Genomic DNA, 18267 nt, shown 5'->3' on the forward strand with positions numbered 1-18267 from the left:
GCTTGAAATATACAAAAAGTATCACTCATGCAAATATCTATTTGCTAAAGTATGGCTTTTGTTGAGGCTAATTTCAAGAAGAGAAGGAATATCCTCACTCCTATGACTGAGTCTTAGAATGCAGGACATTTCTCATGCCTAGGTCCTTCCCTGAGCAGTAAGATGGACACTGAGCTTGATTTACTGATAGAATGAAGAGGAAAGAACCCAATTTAGCCTTATTTTCTCTTAGACCTGTGAATCGCTCAATCATAGACCAGATGGAGAAAACACATTTACTTAAGCTCTAGGAGAGCTTAGCTTAGCCAGTTCTGACTGGCTGCCTTTGAGCTGTGGTGGCCACCAGATCCTTTGGACCATGGCAACATGTTTCTGTCTCACGACTGAATGGGTTTCCATACTGACATTTTCATGAGTTGGAAGAAATTACATGCTGTCTCTACAGAACGTGGTAGTGATCAGGATCCAGGCAATCAGGCCCTATGATGTCCCGTCTATGCTCTTATGTAAAAAAGTCATATTGCTTGGTTGTGATTCCTTCAACAAGGAACACAGTGGTAAGCAGAACTGACAGGCAGGAGATGATTTGAGGACAGGCAGGGTGGCAAAAGCAACGGACAGACAAGGTGAACATGGGATCCATCAAACAGGGTCCTGAGTTAGCACAGCCATCACAGTAAAAGGCAAGGTGCTGGTCTAACAGACTGGACCCTTTGTCTGCTGACCCACACTCCCAGATCTCCGCAGAGTAGCATCTTTATTGCAGTGTGTCTTTCATGGAAAATGGACAAAACTTTAAATAAATCACAATTACTTATTGCTTAGTATTTTGGATAATAAATTCTTTAGTTTATCGGTACCTCACGGCCTTCAAATGTGCATTCTTCAAATAGTTTCAGTTACATATACATTCTTTCTCCTGAACAATAAATTATTCTTAAAAAAAAAAGCAAAAGGAAAAGATACATAACTTTAAAGCAAAGAAAAACCAAAAAACATATATTTTTGACATTTATCTTAAACTTATATGAAAACAACTCTATGTTAGATGTTTAAATATAAATAATAAAGGACATTATGTTATTTACAATGTTACACAGTAAGTTAAGAGAGTTTAAAAAAAAAGAAACTGACATGAACTCATAAAGACAGTAAATGATTTAGGAACACATCCAAGTAATGTACAATGTGTATTTACAAAAGAATATATAATAGAACTTGTGATATGTGGCCATTTCCTTTTGTCTGCATTTCTCTGCAATGTTTCATGGGCCTTTGTGGATAGACATCTTTGTGGCTGGTGGGATGCAGCCAGGACTAAAAAAACTAGGTATTTTATATTTTTACCAATGTGAGCCATATACCTTTCAACCCAGGCCAAAAAAAAAAAAAAAGTTATAGAGCAAATGACCCTGGATAAACTCTATCATGACAGTCACACTTAAACAAGGAGGATATGGCATATTGGTCTTTGGGACACATTCACAAATTCCCAGGCAGACTGCCATTTTGTAGAAGGCAGGAGACTGTCCAGACACTCTCAGAAATTAAAGTCCTACCAGGCAAGGAGGGAGAGCAGGATGTAAAAGGAACCCAGAGTGAGAAAAAGGCATTTTTCATATTCTACGCTCCCCTGCATCTTCCTCAATGGGACATGATCTCAGACCCAGGAAACAAAGTCACTGTCAAACATCTCAGCAATTTCCACCACCTGAAGACCCAGAGAGGCTTCCCTTCTGCTGGGAATGTTGGTTCACATGCTTTCTTTGTATTGCCACTGCACTCCCGAGTTTATAAACAGGGATGGTGGCATTTGAACATCCCAGAGATGCCCCTGTGGACACAAATCTGGTGGCCACAGCAGGGAGCCCCGAGTAGTCTGCTGGCCTTTCCTATGAAGGAAATCTGTCATTCTGTGGACAGAAAGCCTGTCCTAACTGATATATGTCACCTTGATGAGTGACCAGAACAAAGTTGGAAAGAAAACTTCCTCTTGTCCTTAAGCTGAAAATTGACAGAGATTTTTCATACTGAGGAACATGTTGTTTCTTGCTCTCGATCAAAGATTTTATGTATTCCAGAAATTCTCCAGAACAAGACTCCCATGCCTGAAGAATTTGAAACTGAAATTCTAGAGTTTTAATCATGGTAGGATTTTTTTTTTAAATTGAAATAGTCTAAGAAGGAGGAGTCCAGGTCTTCAAAGGCAATTGAGAACAATTTGGAGAACTTCTTTGGGGTTGACTCTTTTCTTTCCCCTGCTGTGAGCTTACTGATTTTACCGAATTGGGAAATCAGTGCAACTTGGGGAGTTGTCAAGGGCTCCTTAGGAAAGGTGAACAAGCACACGAGGACACTTCTGAGCACAGAGGAAGTGGCAAGGAAACATGAAGGACGCTTGGGATACCAAATGCCAAGGGCCCATAGACGATCTCTGTGAACTGTAGAAACACTTAGGAGCTTAATGACATGAGTCATGCTCAGCCTGCACTTTTCTTCTAAGATCTCTTTGCATGTCCCTTCTTCCTTTTGATTTTAACATAGAGATGTGGTGAAGAAATAGACTCCATTTACTTGCAATCAACAGAGTCACTCTCCTTAAATTCATGGCTGGTATTTTGAGACCCCTGCTAACCTATTTCCCCATTTTGTCCCAGGGCTCCTAGGAGGCCACTTGGAACCTAAGTAAACCTCCAGCCCAACTTGACAGAGATGGGACTACAATATTTTATAAAGTTCTCTTCTTTTCCTTGATTAGCAGTTATTTCAAGTATTTCTACCTATAGACCTTCCTTGGATTGCTTACCACAAGAGAACGTGCAAAAGGTAAACCCATCTTAATCCTATTTTTGTTGACAGTAAAGCAAAAAGTAAGAAAGGGGGAAAATGGATGATGATACAGCTGCAAACGGAGAGGTTAGCACATGTGGGGGTCATTTCTGCAAGGAAAGGTGCAATCTTTCCGAGACTACCGCCATTTCTTGATGCATCCTCGCTCGTGGGAGGTTCTTCCTAATCACAAATTACATGCACATGGGCCATTCCTGACAAAAGTGTTCATGCATAGTACGATCTAATCAAGGTGAGACTGAAAAACAAGAAAGGAATAATGAGGACAAAGGAACGGGCAAAAAAAACTTAAAAAATTACACACCGGGTCAGACAGCCACTCTTCCCCTGTGTCTTCCACACGTTCACTCCTCTAGACAATCTACGGCGGAACCAGTTCTCTATAATGATGTCACCACCATATACAACAGGCACACTGCATTCCAGAAGTATTCCAGACAAATTGCTGAGTGTGCTGTTGAAACTGGGGGTTTTTGTGCCATAACACGTCTGTCCTTGAGCCGAGAAGACACAACCAATCACTAGCTCCCAAATCAGTGAAAAAACACAAGTCAAGAAGGATTGCACCTTTTTCAGCCATGGTTTGCTCTTCAATTAGATGAGCCGCTGTATCATTCCCCCAGAGAGAGAAACTGAAACCGAGTCCTCAACTTAGGGTTGGACCTTACCCTGGTCGCTAGCCAGCATCCACTTTGCATGCTAGCCCCAACACTTGTTTTTTCCTTTTGTTGAGAAAATTCAATCCGCATAAAGTAAATGGTAGCTCCTTTTAAGTCAAAGCGAGCTGTCTTCTGATGAATAATATAGTTTTTGAAAAAATCACAATATTACTTTCTTCCTAATATGTAACATGACTTAATGCAGTTTCCTGCTGTAATTAATAGTAGCATGCTGCTGGACCTACTATTATCTCAGAGCCCAGTGAAGCAACCTTTGGCTGGCAGAATAGACACAACTCATTTCACATACGGAAAGCAAAACAAAAATCTCATACAGAGGGGGAGTACTGGATGGATGCGCCATTACAAGACATCCTGATTGAGTACTACTCGAAGCAAACAGAGCGACAGGTGCAAATCTTGTAAATCATACATCCGGTCAACATGATAATGCAATACACGAGAAGCCAGCAAAAAACAGAATATATGGGGTGGAGGGTCACTGAAATACTGTGAAAAAGCAGTCACGGGATGGTACAAAACTTGCTCTGGACATAACATAACATAAAGGCACCATTGATATCTTTCTCGTTTGGAAATACTGTAAAAAAATTGCTACATATGGCACATAACACATTTGTACATACATATATTTAATTTATAAAAGTTTTTTTTTTCCTGTTTTCTATTTGCAGAACTGCTAAAATAAAATAAATTGTTTAATTTAAGGTGGAATACTTTATTATATAAAATAAAGTTTTACAGGTGAATCTATGGGTGTATTTCGGTTTTAGACAGCGATAGGGTCTTGGTTAGCGATTACACCGGAGAGCCTGGCCTGCAATTCTTCCTGCGGAGAGAAGCGACCTGTTGGGTTAGTCCTGCTGTCGACCAGGCGGAAGGCAGGGGCCGCCTCGAGACTGGCCGCCAGGGGGTTCTGTATGGCCAGGAAAGGCGTATCTTCTCCTACTCTCTCATCCTCTGTTTCGCTCTCTGAGTTACTGCTGTCAGTGCCTGTGTTGGCCATTTCCAACCTGTGGGCAATGTGACCATTGGGCTTGGTTCTTTTGGCCCGCCGGCTGCTGTTGGTGAGTTTCTTAACCGGCTCTTGAGCTGGTTCGTACTCCTGGGTCGTTTCATACTCCTCATCCTCCACTATCCTCAAGGGGCTAGGGGGCAGGCTGTTGCTCTCATGCGCGGGGTTGCAGTGAAACGAGTTGAATTGCTGGGCGTGGTGGTCATACTTCTCCCGCAGCCGTGGTGGCGTCACAAGAAGCAGGGGTCTCTCCTCTTCCACGAAGGGACTGATCGCCATGGATGGCATGGAGACCGTTGTGCTGGACACGGGCGGGGACATTTCCGAAGGGGGTGACTTGGGGGAGCTTGGCGTGTGGAAATCTACAGGTGACATACGAGCCGGGGTGGTCATTGCTGATACATACCTGTGTGAGCACAGAAGACCCCAGCGTAAGTGTGGTGCAGTGAGAGAGGCAGAGAGTGAGGGGTGGGGGGGTCAGGGGGCAGAGGTCATTATCTTATCATCAGATATCATCATCAGACAACAGAGTAATTCTCTTCATTGTAGACGTCTCAGATTTTACACTAGGACATTTGGAATCTCCAATTAGGTGGTCAAGAGTCTCCTCACAGGAGTGCATGCAAAGATCAGCTAAATTGCCTGGCTTAGCAAAGCGTTTGAGATTTTTTTCCATCTCATCGTGATTTTCTTTTTTTTTTTTAATCATGATTTTCAATAAAAGCATGTGAGTTAAGACAAGAGGGCACAGGGTCCTGGAAACCTCTCAGTTTGTAAGGACCAAGGCTCGGGGATTTGGAAGGGGAAGAAGTATTACTTAAATACTATACCTTCCTAAAGGCCAAGGGGTCTTAGAGAATGAAGCCCAAATGGGGAATGGAAGAAGCTCTAAGATGAGTTGCGGAAAGCTGGATCTGCATGCATTTGGATCTGTGGGCCTTGTTTCTCCTTAGCTCAGCTATAAGGTTATGTCTTATGAAAAAAAAAGAGCATAGTAACTTAGATTTATTCCTGAAAACAGCGTAACACATTTGTGTGCTTTTAACTTTTCCATGAAATGCGACTTCTTAACATTCCATTTGCAACTCTATATCCCACTGACCACGACATTCAAAGATAGCTGACGCTTGGCTTCATTGCTATGCCCAATCCCTGCTCTGGCTCTCTTCCAGAACCCACTGCTGTATCCAGCTCTGGCTTATCTTTTCTGACTGCTCAAAGGTGGCTGTACCGTGTCACCTTATGTCATGCTATGTTTGGTGACGCTCAGGAAATCTCGTTGTCAAGACACCGAGTGCACTGTTTTCACCATACCGTGCTTTCTTCCCCCCAAACAAGAAGGCCTTACGTGGCACTGAGAAAGACGTGGCTTATTCAGAGTCACATTTCTCAGCTTAGATAAAAATGTCACCAATGCGTAGCACTAAAGGACTCTTTCCTTCATGGTGGCATTTGCAGAATCTAATTTGACATGACCTGTGATGACACAGGACACCGTTTTCTCATCTCCAGCTAACAGGAACAAGAAACCTATCAACCCTCCTGCTTGCCATCCATGATTCTGAGTCATACAGATGTGAGATCTGACTGTGTCTAAAATGGGAAAGTGTCTCCAGATGGAAATATCTGGGGCTCGAGTCTCCAGACTTATTATTTTGGGGATACTTAAATTAAGCTCTCTGAGAAATGCTAATCCAGATTCAACCAACCCATAGCACGGCTTCATTGTTTTTCTCCAGGGTGCCAGGTACATTCTGATGGCCTAAATAATACCTGGGGTATGAAAGGAAGCCTATCCCAGCAGGAAAATGTCAACCTTTAAAGATAAACATCACCTGTAGTGGTGGAGAAAGAATTTATCCCTATCTTCTTTCTCAGGTTTCTAAAAGGATTGAATTGGAATAGGCTCAATATATGAAGATACACTTACTTGAATTTAAGGCTGATGTTTTAAACCAGCTTTGGACCAAGCTTATTTTTATCATAGATGAGTTAGAGCAACCACTAATTCCATAAAATTCTGAAAAGCCATTTTGGGGTAAAGGCCCTTGAAAAAGTAATAAGCAGGCTCTAAATGACCTGCAGGCTCCAAACTGGCCATCCTTTGCTGTATGTACTTTCCAATGCATGAGTGAAGGAGTGTACCCAAATCATCTCCACCCATGAAAACCAAGTAAGTATGACTTCGACATTATGTAAACCTTTTAGCAAGTGGTTAGAGATTGGACTGAGAAAGCAATACAGTAAACCAATAAACAGAACTCTGCTGGATTTGAAAACAAACGAGTAATAGCTTCTTGATGGACTGGGAATGCTGGCTGGGTATAACTTTCTCCTCCAGCTTAGGTGAGAATGGATCAGGAGAATCTATGAATTCAGCAATGCGATTAAGCATCTCTTTCAGGTTACTTTCTTCTGATCTTTATTTTACATTTGTCTTGACTTCCCCCACCCAACCCAATAGCGCCAGAAGAAAGCCAACACATTCTGGAATAAAACCCGTATCAAAGGCAGTATCTGCTTTGAAAACCTCCTGTGAAGACTGCGAGCCACAGTGGACAGGAGATTGATGGACGCATTCCTTGCTGGAATTTCACAAAGGGATACTGTCTGGTGGAATGCAAGGCATCCCCATGACAGTTGGCAAGGACACAGCCCTTGATCTGATTTAACTGAGGCTGGAAGGTAAGAAAGGGTTAGCTCATGAGAACAGGAGGCCAGCTAGACCAGAGTTTGGATAACCGGCCACTTAGGATTCTAGAAGGGTCCTGATCAATCACTGAGGCCAGTGTTCTCAAGTTCCAGTTGAGGAAACTGAGACTCCCCCAGAGGGTCTGAGCCTAAGGTCAAAGCTGGGAACTCCAAGACTGCTGCACCTTCCACATCAAATCATTCCAGCTCTTTTAAGAGTCTGTTGCCTGTCAGCCACTGGGATGATGCGAGAAGCTCGGAAGAAATGAGTTCAGTCAAGCCAAAAGATGCCTTCATCAACTAGGATCACTCCTAGACCAGGCAACTGGCGCCCCTTATTCTCATGAGAGCAGCTTCCTTAGGTGGGAGAGCGGATGCTCGCGGGGATTCTCTTACTGGGGTGCTTTCTTCTCTGCGGTAGCTTTGCCCTTCGGTTTTACCTTTCACTATGAGGAGAGTCTCGGTAGGAGTCAGGGGTTTCTCTGGCATGCCTGAGGAAGCTGTTACATTCACGAGGGCCTCCCAAGCCATTGAGACGTCCTCTCGGGCCCCCAGTGGGGCTGCTGTGCCTACTGTTCTCTACGGATGACATCACGATGACAGAGTGGCTTTCCGAAATGATGCTTTCCGTGTGTCCATTGCTCCAGCTACAGGGGAGTGTGAGAGGCAGAGAGAGGGAGAGTTTTAACTCTATGCACACACGGAAATGAAAGGAAGGGAAGTGACAAACCTTGCAAATGACTGATGTTTCACGCTGGGATTACTTGTCTCAGAATAGGACTGTCTATTAAGATGCTTGTGATGCATAGGATTGTGATTTAGGTTAGCTTTGTGAGGGTACACTTTATCTACACGTTCACCCATTCAACACACATTAAACAAATGCCATTTTGTACTAAATATTTTTAGAGTCTCTCTGTTCTTGAGCGTCTTATATTAAGGATGCCCTGGTCTTATGTGCTCCATTTGGAAGTCTAGTGCTGCCCTTGGCAGAACCCACTCAGATATCACCAGAGCATTTGAGAGTTTGAGGTTCAGCTAGGTAACCAGTTCTCATGTGATATCCCAGGGCAATCCAATCACTGGAAGAAGTTAACTTCTAAGTATTATATAGTATCTTAGATAAACTCTCTCCAGTATAGCAATTCATTGGAAAAGACCCTGATGCTACGGAAGACTGAAGGCAAAAGGAGAAGGGGGCACCAGAGGATGAGATGGTAAGATAGCAGCACTGACTCCATAGACATGACTTTGAGCAAACTCTGGGAGACAGTGGAGGACAGAGGAGCCTGGTGGGCTATCGTCCATGGAGTCACAAAGAGTTGGACAGGACTTAGTGACTGAATAACAATAACAGCAATTCCGAAAATGGTCAGGCATGAAAAAAGACAACCTCTAAAATGGGGAATAACAATACTGTAAGGTGGGCATTATTTCCCCTTGTTTTGGTGACAGAAAAGTTGAGGGTCAAATTCAAATAGCACTTAGTGGCAGAGTCAATTGGATGTCCAAAGCCTGTTTTTGTTCCAAATCATACACACTACAGTACCGTACTCCTGCTCCTTTTGTAGGCAGTGAGAACAAAAGGGAACACGTAAATATTCGTTCTTGGGGAAATGTCATGCAGCTTTTTATTCTCATACCTGTGACTGGGAGTCTGAGTGACAGTAGTGGAATGATGAGCTGTCGAAGTGTAGTGACTGGTGGAAAAAGATGTCTCCGCCTCTCTCTCAACAATATGCTCGCTAGAGATGACATTTTTAGATACGTATTGCTGGATAAACAAAGAGACACAACTTGAAGATTTAGGGAAGTCAAAATTCTAACAATGTCACATACACACACAAATCTAATACACATGCTTCGTAATAAGCTCTATTTCTCCAGTGGCCATATGGCAAAGCCTATCCTGGTTAGTATGATCTTTAAATTAGATAAATAGAATTCATGAAATTCTCTTTGGATATACACACACAGTGTAGGTCCTACCATAACAACTACATTTTATCAGAGAAGACCTGTTTCTTCTCTTTCGTTTCCAACTGATAACATGACTAGATTCAATACAATTCAATTCAATACAAACACCTTCATGGTACTTACTTTTGTAAGCTGTTGCAAGCACAGAAATGGTTTGTCTTATTTCAAATTTTAAGTTATTAGAAGAATTTTTAAAATAATCTCTATATTTCAATCTACATTTCTCTTTCAATTTCCCAGCATCCATGTTGCTCTAATGATATCATTGAAATTTTTACCTCGTTGTCAATGGTAAGACTAACAAGGTTACTGAGAGATTTGAAGAATTTATAACAGTGGTCAAGGTTATAAATGTTGACAAATCATACAATAGATAGAAGGTCTTATATTTGGTACAAGTAGATTCTATTTTATTTTTTGCCACTAAATCACAGTAGTTATTACCACCTTTATTAGTAAGAGAGGGACATTTTAAAATTTTCTTTTAAACACTGGAAATGGCAACCCACTCCAGTGTTCTTGCCTGGAGAATCCCAGGGACGGGGGAGCCTGGTGGGTTGCCGTCTATGGGGTCGCCCAGAGTTGGACATGACTGAAGTGACTTAGCAGTAGCAGTATTTATACCAAACTGAGTTAAGTAATGGGAAAAGACATGCATAGGAATAGTCTTAGATGAAATAGGACATTGATGATCTGATAAGTTATGGGCTCTAAAAGGAGAAGGTGAAGTCGCTCAGTCGTGTCCTACTCTTTGCGACCTCATGGACTGTAGCCTACCAGCCTTCTCCGTCCATGGGATTCTCCAGGCAAGAATACTGGAGTGGGTTACCATTTCCTTCTCCAGGGGATCTTCCCGACCCAGGGATCGAACCCAAGTCTCCTGCATTGGAGGCAGACGCTTTAACCTCTGAGCCATCAGGGAAGCCCTGGGCTCTAAAAGATGAATATATCAGTTTCATGAATATATCGGGATCTAAAAGAAACTGATATACTCATGGAAACAAACAAAAAAATACAATCTGAATTATACTTGAAACTCTAGCTGGTTATCCTAACCATAGAAAGGTTTATTCCATGTGGATCTTTGCTTTAAGGAAAAGATGGTGTTGTTGTATGTAATGAGCTATTTTTAGTCTGTATAACAAATGACTCTTGTTCCCTGGAAGGCAATGTAAGCTCAGTGAATCTAATGAAAATAATATTTAACAATTATACAACACTCACCAACTGCCACTGGGCCAATGGATTATGTGGATTATTTTTCTAATGCCCACTGGAACTTTTTGAAGTAGGTATTATTTTTATGATGAAGAAATGGGGGTTAGAAAAGTTAAAACTCACAATCACATAGCTTGAGCCATAACCAGGATTCAGGCAGTCATTCTGCTTCCTATATAACATACAACGTGACAGACTAAAGGTATGTCTATAGAGAATGTACTTAGCAACTGTGTAGAACATTTTAATGAACACACTGGTAGGGGGAGGAAAGGATGTTACTTCATCCTTTCCTTAACTACTTCACTGGTAGTGAAGGATGTTAATTTATCAGCACCTAACAGTCTTCTGACTTCCTGGTGGTTGAACTACTAGCAATCCTGAACTTGGGTCTTTTGATATATTTGCTCCACACAAAATTCATCTTTGACTATAAGATTGAAAATGCTACTGTCATATAATCTTCCAGCTCTGCTTATAAAAAGCCAATCGTCTAAGGGAAATGAAGGCAAAACAAGAATGATGGTGAAGTAGGAAGAGTAATACTCCAGAAACCAGGAAAGCTGAGTTCCGCTCTGCCCTGGCTCTTACAGTAAGTCCCCTACATAATTCATGTCAATGTATGGCAAAACCAATACAGTATTGTAAAGTAAAATAAAGTAAAAATAAAAAATAAAAAAAAAAAGAATCTTCAAGTTGCAAACTTTCAAAGATGTGAACATATTATAAACCTATTATAGTACTATATAGCCGGTTGTGTTAGCTGGGTATGTAGGCTAATTTTGTTGGACTTACCAACAAACTGGATTTACAAATAAGAACTTGTTCGCAAGGAACTTGTTTGTATGTAAAGGACTTACCCTATCTATAAAAAATCTAGGGGGAGTTTTGGAAAATGCTATCTAAAGACTCTCTGAATCTAATATTTAATGACTTCATTATATTTAAAAGCTAGATGATTGGTAAATTTAAAAAATGCATCTTTGAATGTTGAAGGATTTATTTCCTCCAGAGGGTTTGGTATCTTGTAGAAAGAGTCAAGGAATCAGAAAGTATTAAATTCTTCTGTTTTGGCTACTGAGAAGCAAGTCTGGTAATGCCCTTAACATTTTCCATGGCCTAATATCTCCCTTCTCAGAATCAGTAAATCATAAGGCGCCTCAAAATGCCTCTAATTAAAAAAAAAAAAAAGGACTCTAGAGCCTTTAGCTCAGTTATCAGTGCTAATTAGTTATAGACTCAAGCAGCCTTCATTTCCCAAGTATTAAAAAAATAAAACATTTCCTTCTGATTCTTGTGTCATGAGTTTTATTCTTTTTCTTTGTGTTTTTTTTCTCTGCTCTTTCTTCCGGGTTATGGCTTCCTTACAGAACAAACCCAACATTATTATTCCGACCCATTAATGAACACTTGAGAAGAGGAAATGTGCTGGTTTTACAGTCACCAAATCCACTTTAAAAAATGTTCCCATTATTTTCTCTTGGCGAAACCTTGGCTTCCTGGAAGCCCTGGTGATTAATGGCAGCAGCTAAGAGACTAAGAGCTTTAGAAAATAAACTTCAAGGTGCCTGAACAGAGGAGAGATGCTGAACTTTCCCACTGGGCAGAGTCAACATACATTCACCAGCTGCACGTTCTCGGGGGGCGGATTGGGGTGGTGGGGCCCGTTGGCTACGTTCATCATGGTGTTTCTTTCAGACCGAAGGCTCTGCCGAAGCCGGTCATGAAGCTTTTTCCGTTGTTTCCTGGATAGGGAAAAATGGAGCACTGATTTATTTTTTTTCTAATTATTGACATTTTTCAGTACAGTCAGTTCTTTCTTCTACCAACACAACACTCAAGGCAGCGGATTGGTGGGGAGAGAGAGAGGGCACGCCACACCATCTCAGAAGTGGAATCATCTGTTCTTAGCAAATAGATTGAAGAAGCCGGTGGGATTCTTACAGAAATTGAACTGGGCTGCTGAGAGATAAGGAAAAAACAGCGGAGAAGACAAGATAAGTCAAGTTGAGCTTTGGCTAAAACTCAGACTTTCATAATCACTCCATCTTTGCCCAAGTCTTACAGATGGTCATGTGTCTTAGGCTACAATTCATGCTGTGCAATTGATAAGGCTGATTTCATTTATAGTTTTGCCTGTGTGTCTTTCAAGAAAAGGGAGTTACTTTTGAATCTGTGTATCATAGTGTGTGTATGTGAGTGAAAATGTGTACATCTTTTGCCAGAAGATTTTGGCACAATTATAACATGATCCTATTCTAGTACATTTTTGTATAACTAGGTAATGAATATTCAAATATTGAGACTGAATCTAGTAAGACTCATAAGACGGATTCCATGAAGGTTTATTTTTCTCTGTTGCTTGCTCAATTCTGGCAACACGCTACATCCCAGGACATTAAGGAAATGCCATCCATGTCCTTGATTCTATGGCATAAATGCAGATTGTCTGTGTTTCTCCATTCAGATCGTAATAATATTCCCAAGACTAGTTTTGGCATGAGAGTTTATGTGATGAAATGACAAAGTAAAATAAAACTGTGAATAGCATTATTTCAAAGTAGAAGTTCTACATACGATACAAAAGTGAAAGGAATTCATATCATATGATAATTGTATTTGTTAACAAGGACCCAGCTTCAACAACCAACAAAGTGAACACAAATCTATTTTCATCTTTTCTCTTTTATTCTTTCAAAGCAAGTTTTGCTTGCTTCTCCTCCCGTGAGAGTCCTTTTGTACATCTCACACTGTGGGAGAATTTGAACTGGTAACCTAACTAGATGCAACTGAAAACTCCATCATGGTTTTTAAAAATGCCTGCCTTTCAAACGCCACCAAACGCCTCCATTGTCCCCTATGCCTGAGTGCAGATTGGACGTGTCCTCAGAGTTGAGGTGACAAGCTCACTTGTGGTACCCACCACACTCCTTTCAGGAGGGACCCATATCCACAGACACCCGCATGGGTACCTATGCAACCCTGTCCCTCCAACCCTTTTCTTGGGTCACGGGACTGTGGTCAATGAACAAAAGTCTGAACACTTTCACACAAATAGGCAAAGCTTTCTAATGCCTGTGGTTAGGAAGGTCCTCAGAATGGGTTATTTGGGACCAAAAATAAGGAGGAAATCCCCCTGCCCCTTCCAGGACAAGGCTGTGGAGCCCAGTTTCTGCATAACCTTTGCCACCCGGGCTGCCTGTGAGCTCAGGGGGAAGGAGGCCGGGGAGGTGTTTACTTGGTTTTGCAGTAGGCCACCACACACATGATGCCAACCACGAGCAGTGCGATGCAGATGCCAGTGATGGTGAGCACTCTCTTCTGGTAGAGCTCCTCCGCTTCTGGAAAGGGATGAGAACAGACGTCAGCGAGGCTAGCTCCCTGACCCTCGCCCAGACTTACAGCTGAAGAGCTGGCATTGTCCATGTTCACAAGAAAATACACACGGGACAACTCATTCCTTCGGCAAATAAGACGTAAGGTGCAGCACGCTCCACACCACATTTTGAGCATAAAGCTGCAAAGCCCATTGGAGGGCCATTTATAATTTAAAAAATACGATCTATTCAATGACTTTAATGTTAAGCCATAGATGCGTACTAAACTGACAAACCATAAACGTTAATGGTAAAATAACGATTTTGGTTAAAACTGTAGATTTTATTAAAAAAAAAAAAAACTCTTGCAAAGACAACAGGAATTGATGCCAATAAAAGGAGCTGGCATTGGCACCACTGGGACCCTCCCCTTCCCCCTTCTTCCCAGCCTCCTGTCCCCTCCCCTCCCCCACCCCAAGCCTTTTTTGATTTCCCAGCTAGTTCCTATTCCCGTGGTCTTTACAAAGAACCACTTTTAACTTAAAACAAAAGAAAAAAAAGAAAAGACAACTCAAAGACATTTGCAAACATGAGCTTGACTTGTAGTTAGAAACAAAACTGAGGCAGGATTCCTATGATTTAATAGGAAAATGGGGACAGAAGCAGCAGGACAAGGAGTAGCTTGGCACTGTATCAGAGAAACTCCAGTAAGATGGGTGGGATAGTCCTGGGCCACGAGGAAGACTTGTCCTTTGAGGAACAGTTATTACGACTTCACCAGTTGTACTTAGAGATCTAGTTTACGACACTACAAAACCACTGGCACAAATGATATGATTTGTAACAGACTGTACCTTCCTGCATTGGACAAGTTGGCAAATTGGCTAATGTCGGTTGCACCAGGGAGGTGGGATGTTTAGAAATTTCAGATGAAGGTACTACTATACTCCCACTGCAACCAGTTTCTGATTCATGGAGGTTTTCGATTTGCAAATCAGCTTTGGAGGGGGATAAATTGCTATAGAACGGGAGTCAGGTTCTTAATAAGATTGGCTGATTTAATGGTGAACCTGATCCTCTTAGGAACGAAGCTTCCAACCAGTCTGGTCACACTCACTGGGAAATATTCACAAGTTCAATGAGAAAGAGAAATTAACCAATGCATAATAAGCAGTCTAAGCTGCATTTGCTATTCTGATTAACACGCTGGTCAAGAACTGGGAAATATTTTACCAGTGAAGGTCTCTTATCTGGATATCAACATGGGGCCTTATAGAACAATTTCAATTTACATTCTGTCTCAGCAGCCACAGTTTTTTGTTTTTTGTTTTTTTTCTTTTTCCCTCTACTGACAGAGGGCAAGTTGCCGGAAGTCTTCTTGAAATGAAAAAAGGTACAATGCCATTTCTATGATACAGCAGACTTTATCATTAAACAAAAACATTTCCTACAAGCCAAGCCCATGGTAATCAAATTCCAGTTAACAGGTCAGGAACATTGTCAAATCAAATTAATAAGATCACTGATTATTAACAGGAGGAGGAGGAGGAGGAGAAAATAGTCAGTGGGTAAAAAAAAAAGACCAGAATGCTGCAGAGATTATACGAAAACAAACAGAAAGGGTTGGAAGAGGAAAAGAAAGCAAACCAAGAGGACAGACTGACAGAATGACGGAGAGAGGGAGGAAGCCAGGTAGGAGGGAAAAACGAGGTTAAAGAGTGAAGGAGCCATCTGAGGTTCCTGGCACAGCATGCCTGATACTAGGGGAGGAAAAATAAATACATAAAAGAAAACCAGAGGGAGGAAGTGCTGGGGTGGGAAGCAAGGTGGATATAGATTTGGAAGGGTTATCCCATACAGCATAACTCCTAACCTAGGCTGGCGGTCACGTGGCAGCCACAATTAGAAAGCAAAGCAGCTGGTGCATTGCGGGGGCGACAACGGACCAGGAGACAGAGAGCCCTGTCACGTTATTTCTGTGCCGCGTCAGTCAAATGAGGACGTGACGTGTGGATGCTTGTATGTTAATTGCGAGTGTCTGCTGCCTCCCTTCCCCTAGAGCCACAGGACAGGGAATTCAATTTCATAAGGTGTTAATCTGTGAGCTGATGTGGCTGGAACGGGCACCTGGATGATTTTAGCACTAAGTCTAAACAGCAAAGGCATCACCCCACTGGTCCTTCTCTGGGGGAAGCAGAACACAGAGCAGGAATCTTTTGTTTGGGATGAACTAGTTAAGAAACAGGAGTGTAAAAGCCTCACTGCCTAGAAAGTGAAGATCCTACTGTATTTCTTTCACTTACTCTATTTTTCCTTCTTTTCAAACAGCAAGCACTGGTAGTGCTTCCATCTTCCAGTTCTATCTTTAGAAAAACCTGGGAAACTGCTTCTCCAAACTGCAAAAAGAGGACCTATCCAAGGGCTAAAAGTGGGGAAGGCATCGTGCTGTCTTTGGCAAGTTTTTTGGTGGTTGTTAATTCTAAAAGAATAGACTGACTAGGCTTCGTGAAGAAATGGCATATAATGACTTGCTCATTCTCCCCCGGTTATGTCAGCAGATGACACTTCCCAGGAAAATCAATCACGGAACTGGAAAGGCAGCCCAGTCAAGGGCAAAGGGCAAAACAAAAGTGCTAAGATGAGCCAGTTGAAACCAAGTCCCCTAGAGCATAGATGTGGCTTAGGACTCTATACTCACATCAGGATGGCCTGAATGCATTAAATATTTTCCCTTTAAGTTTCTATCAGATCTTTCAATGGTTCCCTAAATCAGGTGACCCTCACAATATAAATATGTTCAAGGAGAAATACTTGGTGGAAAATAATATAAAAAATGCTTTTTTTTAAAAAAACAACCCTCCTTTTCCTCCCTTATTTTTTCCCTGTGTTACAGGGTCAACTGGACAAGAGCAAATTAGAGACAGTGTTGAAAAAAAGAATCCATCAGTCCTGTTGGTGGATCTGCCTTAATGAGTTGAAACACTTCTAAGCCTTTATGGTTTGGCTGGATGCATTAAATGAACCAGATCAAGCATGTGTTTCAGACTGATCTGGCCAGGCCAAGAGACAGAAGCCTTGGCCGTTGCAATTAGCCTGTAAGGTCTGATTTTCCTTAAGGATGGAACGTTCTGGCTGGCTGGAACCTCTGGAAGCCTTTCCTGTAAGAGGTGTGTGGGTATCAGCTCAGGGTGCCTTTACTAAACCCTTCAGGTCTTACTGAGGGAGGTCATGTATCTGAAAAAGCCATCACCCTACTTCATTGTTTGGGAAAATAAATATTAAATTTAATAATTAGACCCTAAAGTGATAACATTGGAAGGATGCTATTAGGGAGAAGAGAGAAGGTGATGGTGGGATTTTTCTTCCTTTCAGGTAAGGCCAATACGCCTTTTGAGAAGTGGGATAAATTTCATCCCGAGGGAAGTAACGTGAATAGATAACGCCCCTCAAGTAGACCACCTGACGCCCGTGGGATGTTGGTGGGGCTTTTCGTACTCCTTACTCTCGAGTGATGTTCTCTGACGTGCAAAGGACCAGTTACACGAATGTAGGGCTTTCCCCATCACATGAATAGTTTTCTCTTGGAACTTTTTTCTGGGGGGAGGGGAATGTGCAAGTAATTGAGTTTCTATCCCTGGAAACTGATAGCTTGCAACAGCCTCACTTTCCAGATTATGGAAAGTACATTAGGTGTAGACTGTGATGTTATCATTGAAAAGAAAGCAACAGCTATAAGATGCTTTTGTTGCATGATGTCACTGACACTAGCTGAATGGAGGCCAGACAGTCCTTTATCAAGGACATTGCTTTATTGACTGATACGCACTTCCAGCGCTGTAGCATTCAGGAAGCCTGGGGACCTGCACTGCAGAGCCTCCAGGAGGACAAAATGGCTTCCCCTTCCTGCCAAGCCTGGCTTTTCTCCCAACTATCTAGGATGTTGTCTAGTCGCTAAGTCATATCCAACTCTGCAACCCCATGGACTGTAGCCCACCAGGCTCCTCTTTCCATGGGATTTCCAAGGCAAGAATACTGGAGTGGGTGGCCATTTCCTTCTCCAGGGGATCTTTCCAACCCAGGGATAGAACTTGAGTTTCCTGCATTGGCAGGTGGATTCTTTACTGCTGAGCCACTGGCAAACAGCATGAAAATTTGTATTTGATTACTTGGGATATGGTGACTCAAATTTAATTCTATTAGTGCTAGAATTTCCACCTACAATAGCACAGTGTATTTTGTTGTTTTTTATTTCCTTGCTCATAAGATAATGAAGCTGACTAGTGCAGTGCTTGTGTCTATCTCCAGAAAACTAGAGTAATCCATGTCTGAAAGTTGCTCAGCCATATACAGTCCATGGGATTCTCCAGGCCAGAATACTGAAGTGGGTAGCCATTCTCTTCTCCAGGGGATCTTTCCAACCCAGGAATTGAACCGGGGTCTCCTGCATTGCAGGCAGATTCTTTACCACCTGAGCTATCAGGGAATGTATGTAATATTATGCTGCAGTGTAAGAACT

At 42.1% G+C, this 18267-nt stretch overlaps 1 protein-coding gene across 8 annotated transcripts in view; it reads right to left on the bottom strand.

Annotated features, from left to right (window-relative positions):
* Positions 828-18267, bottom strand: part of NRG1 (neuregulin 1) — a 236478-nt gene continuing 219038 nt past the window's right edge. For 5 of the 8 annotated variants that reach the window (XM_018042028.1, XM_018042027.1, XM_018042025.1 and 2 more), the window contains 5 exons: positions 13673-13775; positions 12053-12179; positions 8880-9010; positions 7677-7883; positions 828-4951 (listed from right to left, as the gene is read on the bottom strand). In XM_018042028.1, coding sequence (XP_017897517.1) covers positions 4300-4951; positions 7677-7883; positions 8880-9010; positions 12053-12179; positions 13673-13775 — 1220 coding nt within the window. In that variant the 3' untranslated portion in view covers positions 828-4299. Of the gene's footprint in view, positions 4952-5375; positions 5518-7676; positions 7884-8879; positions 9011-12052; positions 12180-13672; positions 13776-18267 lie in introns of all 8 variants that reach the window. The other 3 variants (XM_018042030.1, XM_018042029.1, XM_013975455.2) reach the window with 3 other exon arrangements.

Source organism: Capra hircus, chromosome 27 (genome assembly GCF_001704415.2).
Source record: "Capra hircus breed San Clemente chromosome 27, ASM170441v1, whole genome shotgun sequence".
NCBI lineage: Eukaryota > Metazoa > Chordata > Mammalia > Artiodactyla > Bovidae > Capra > Capra hircus.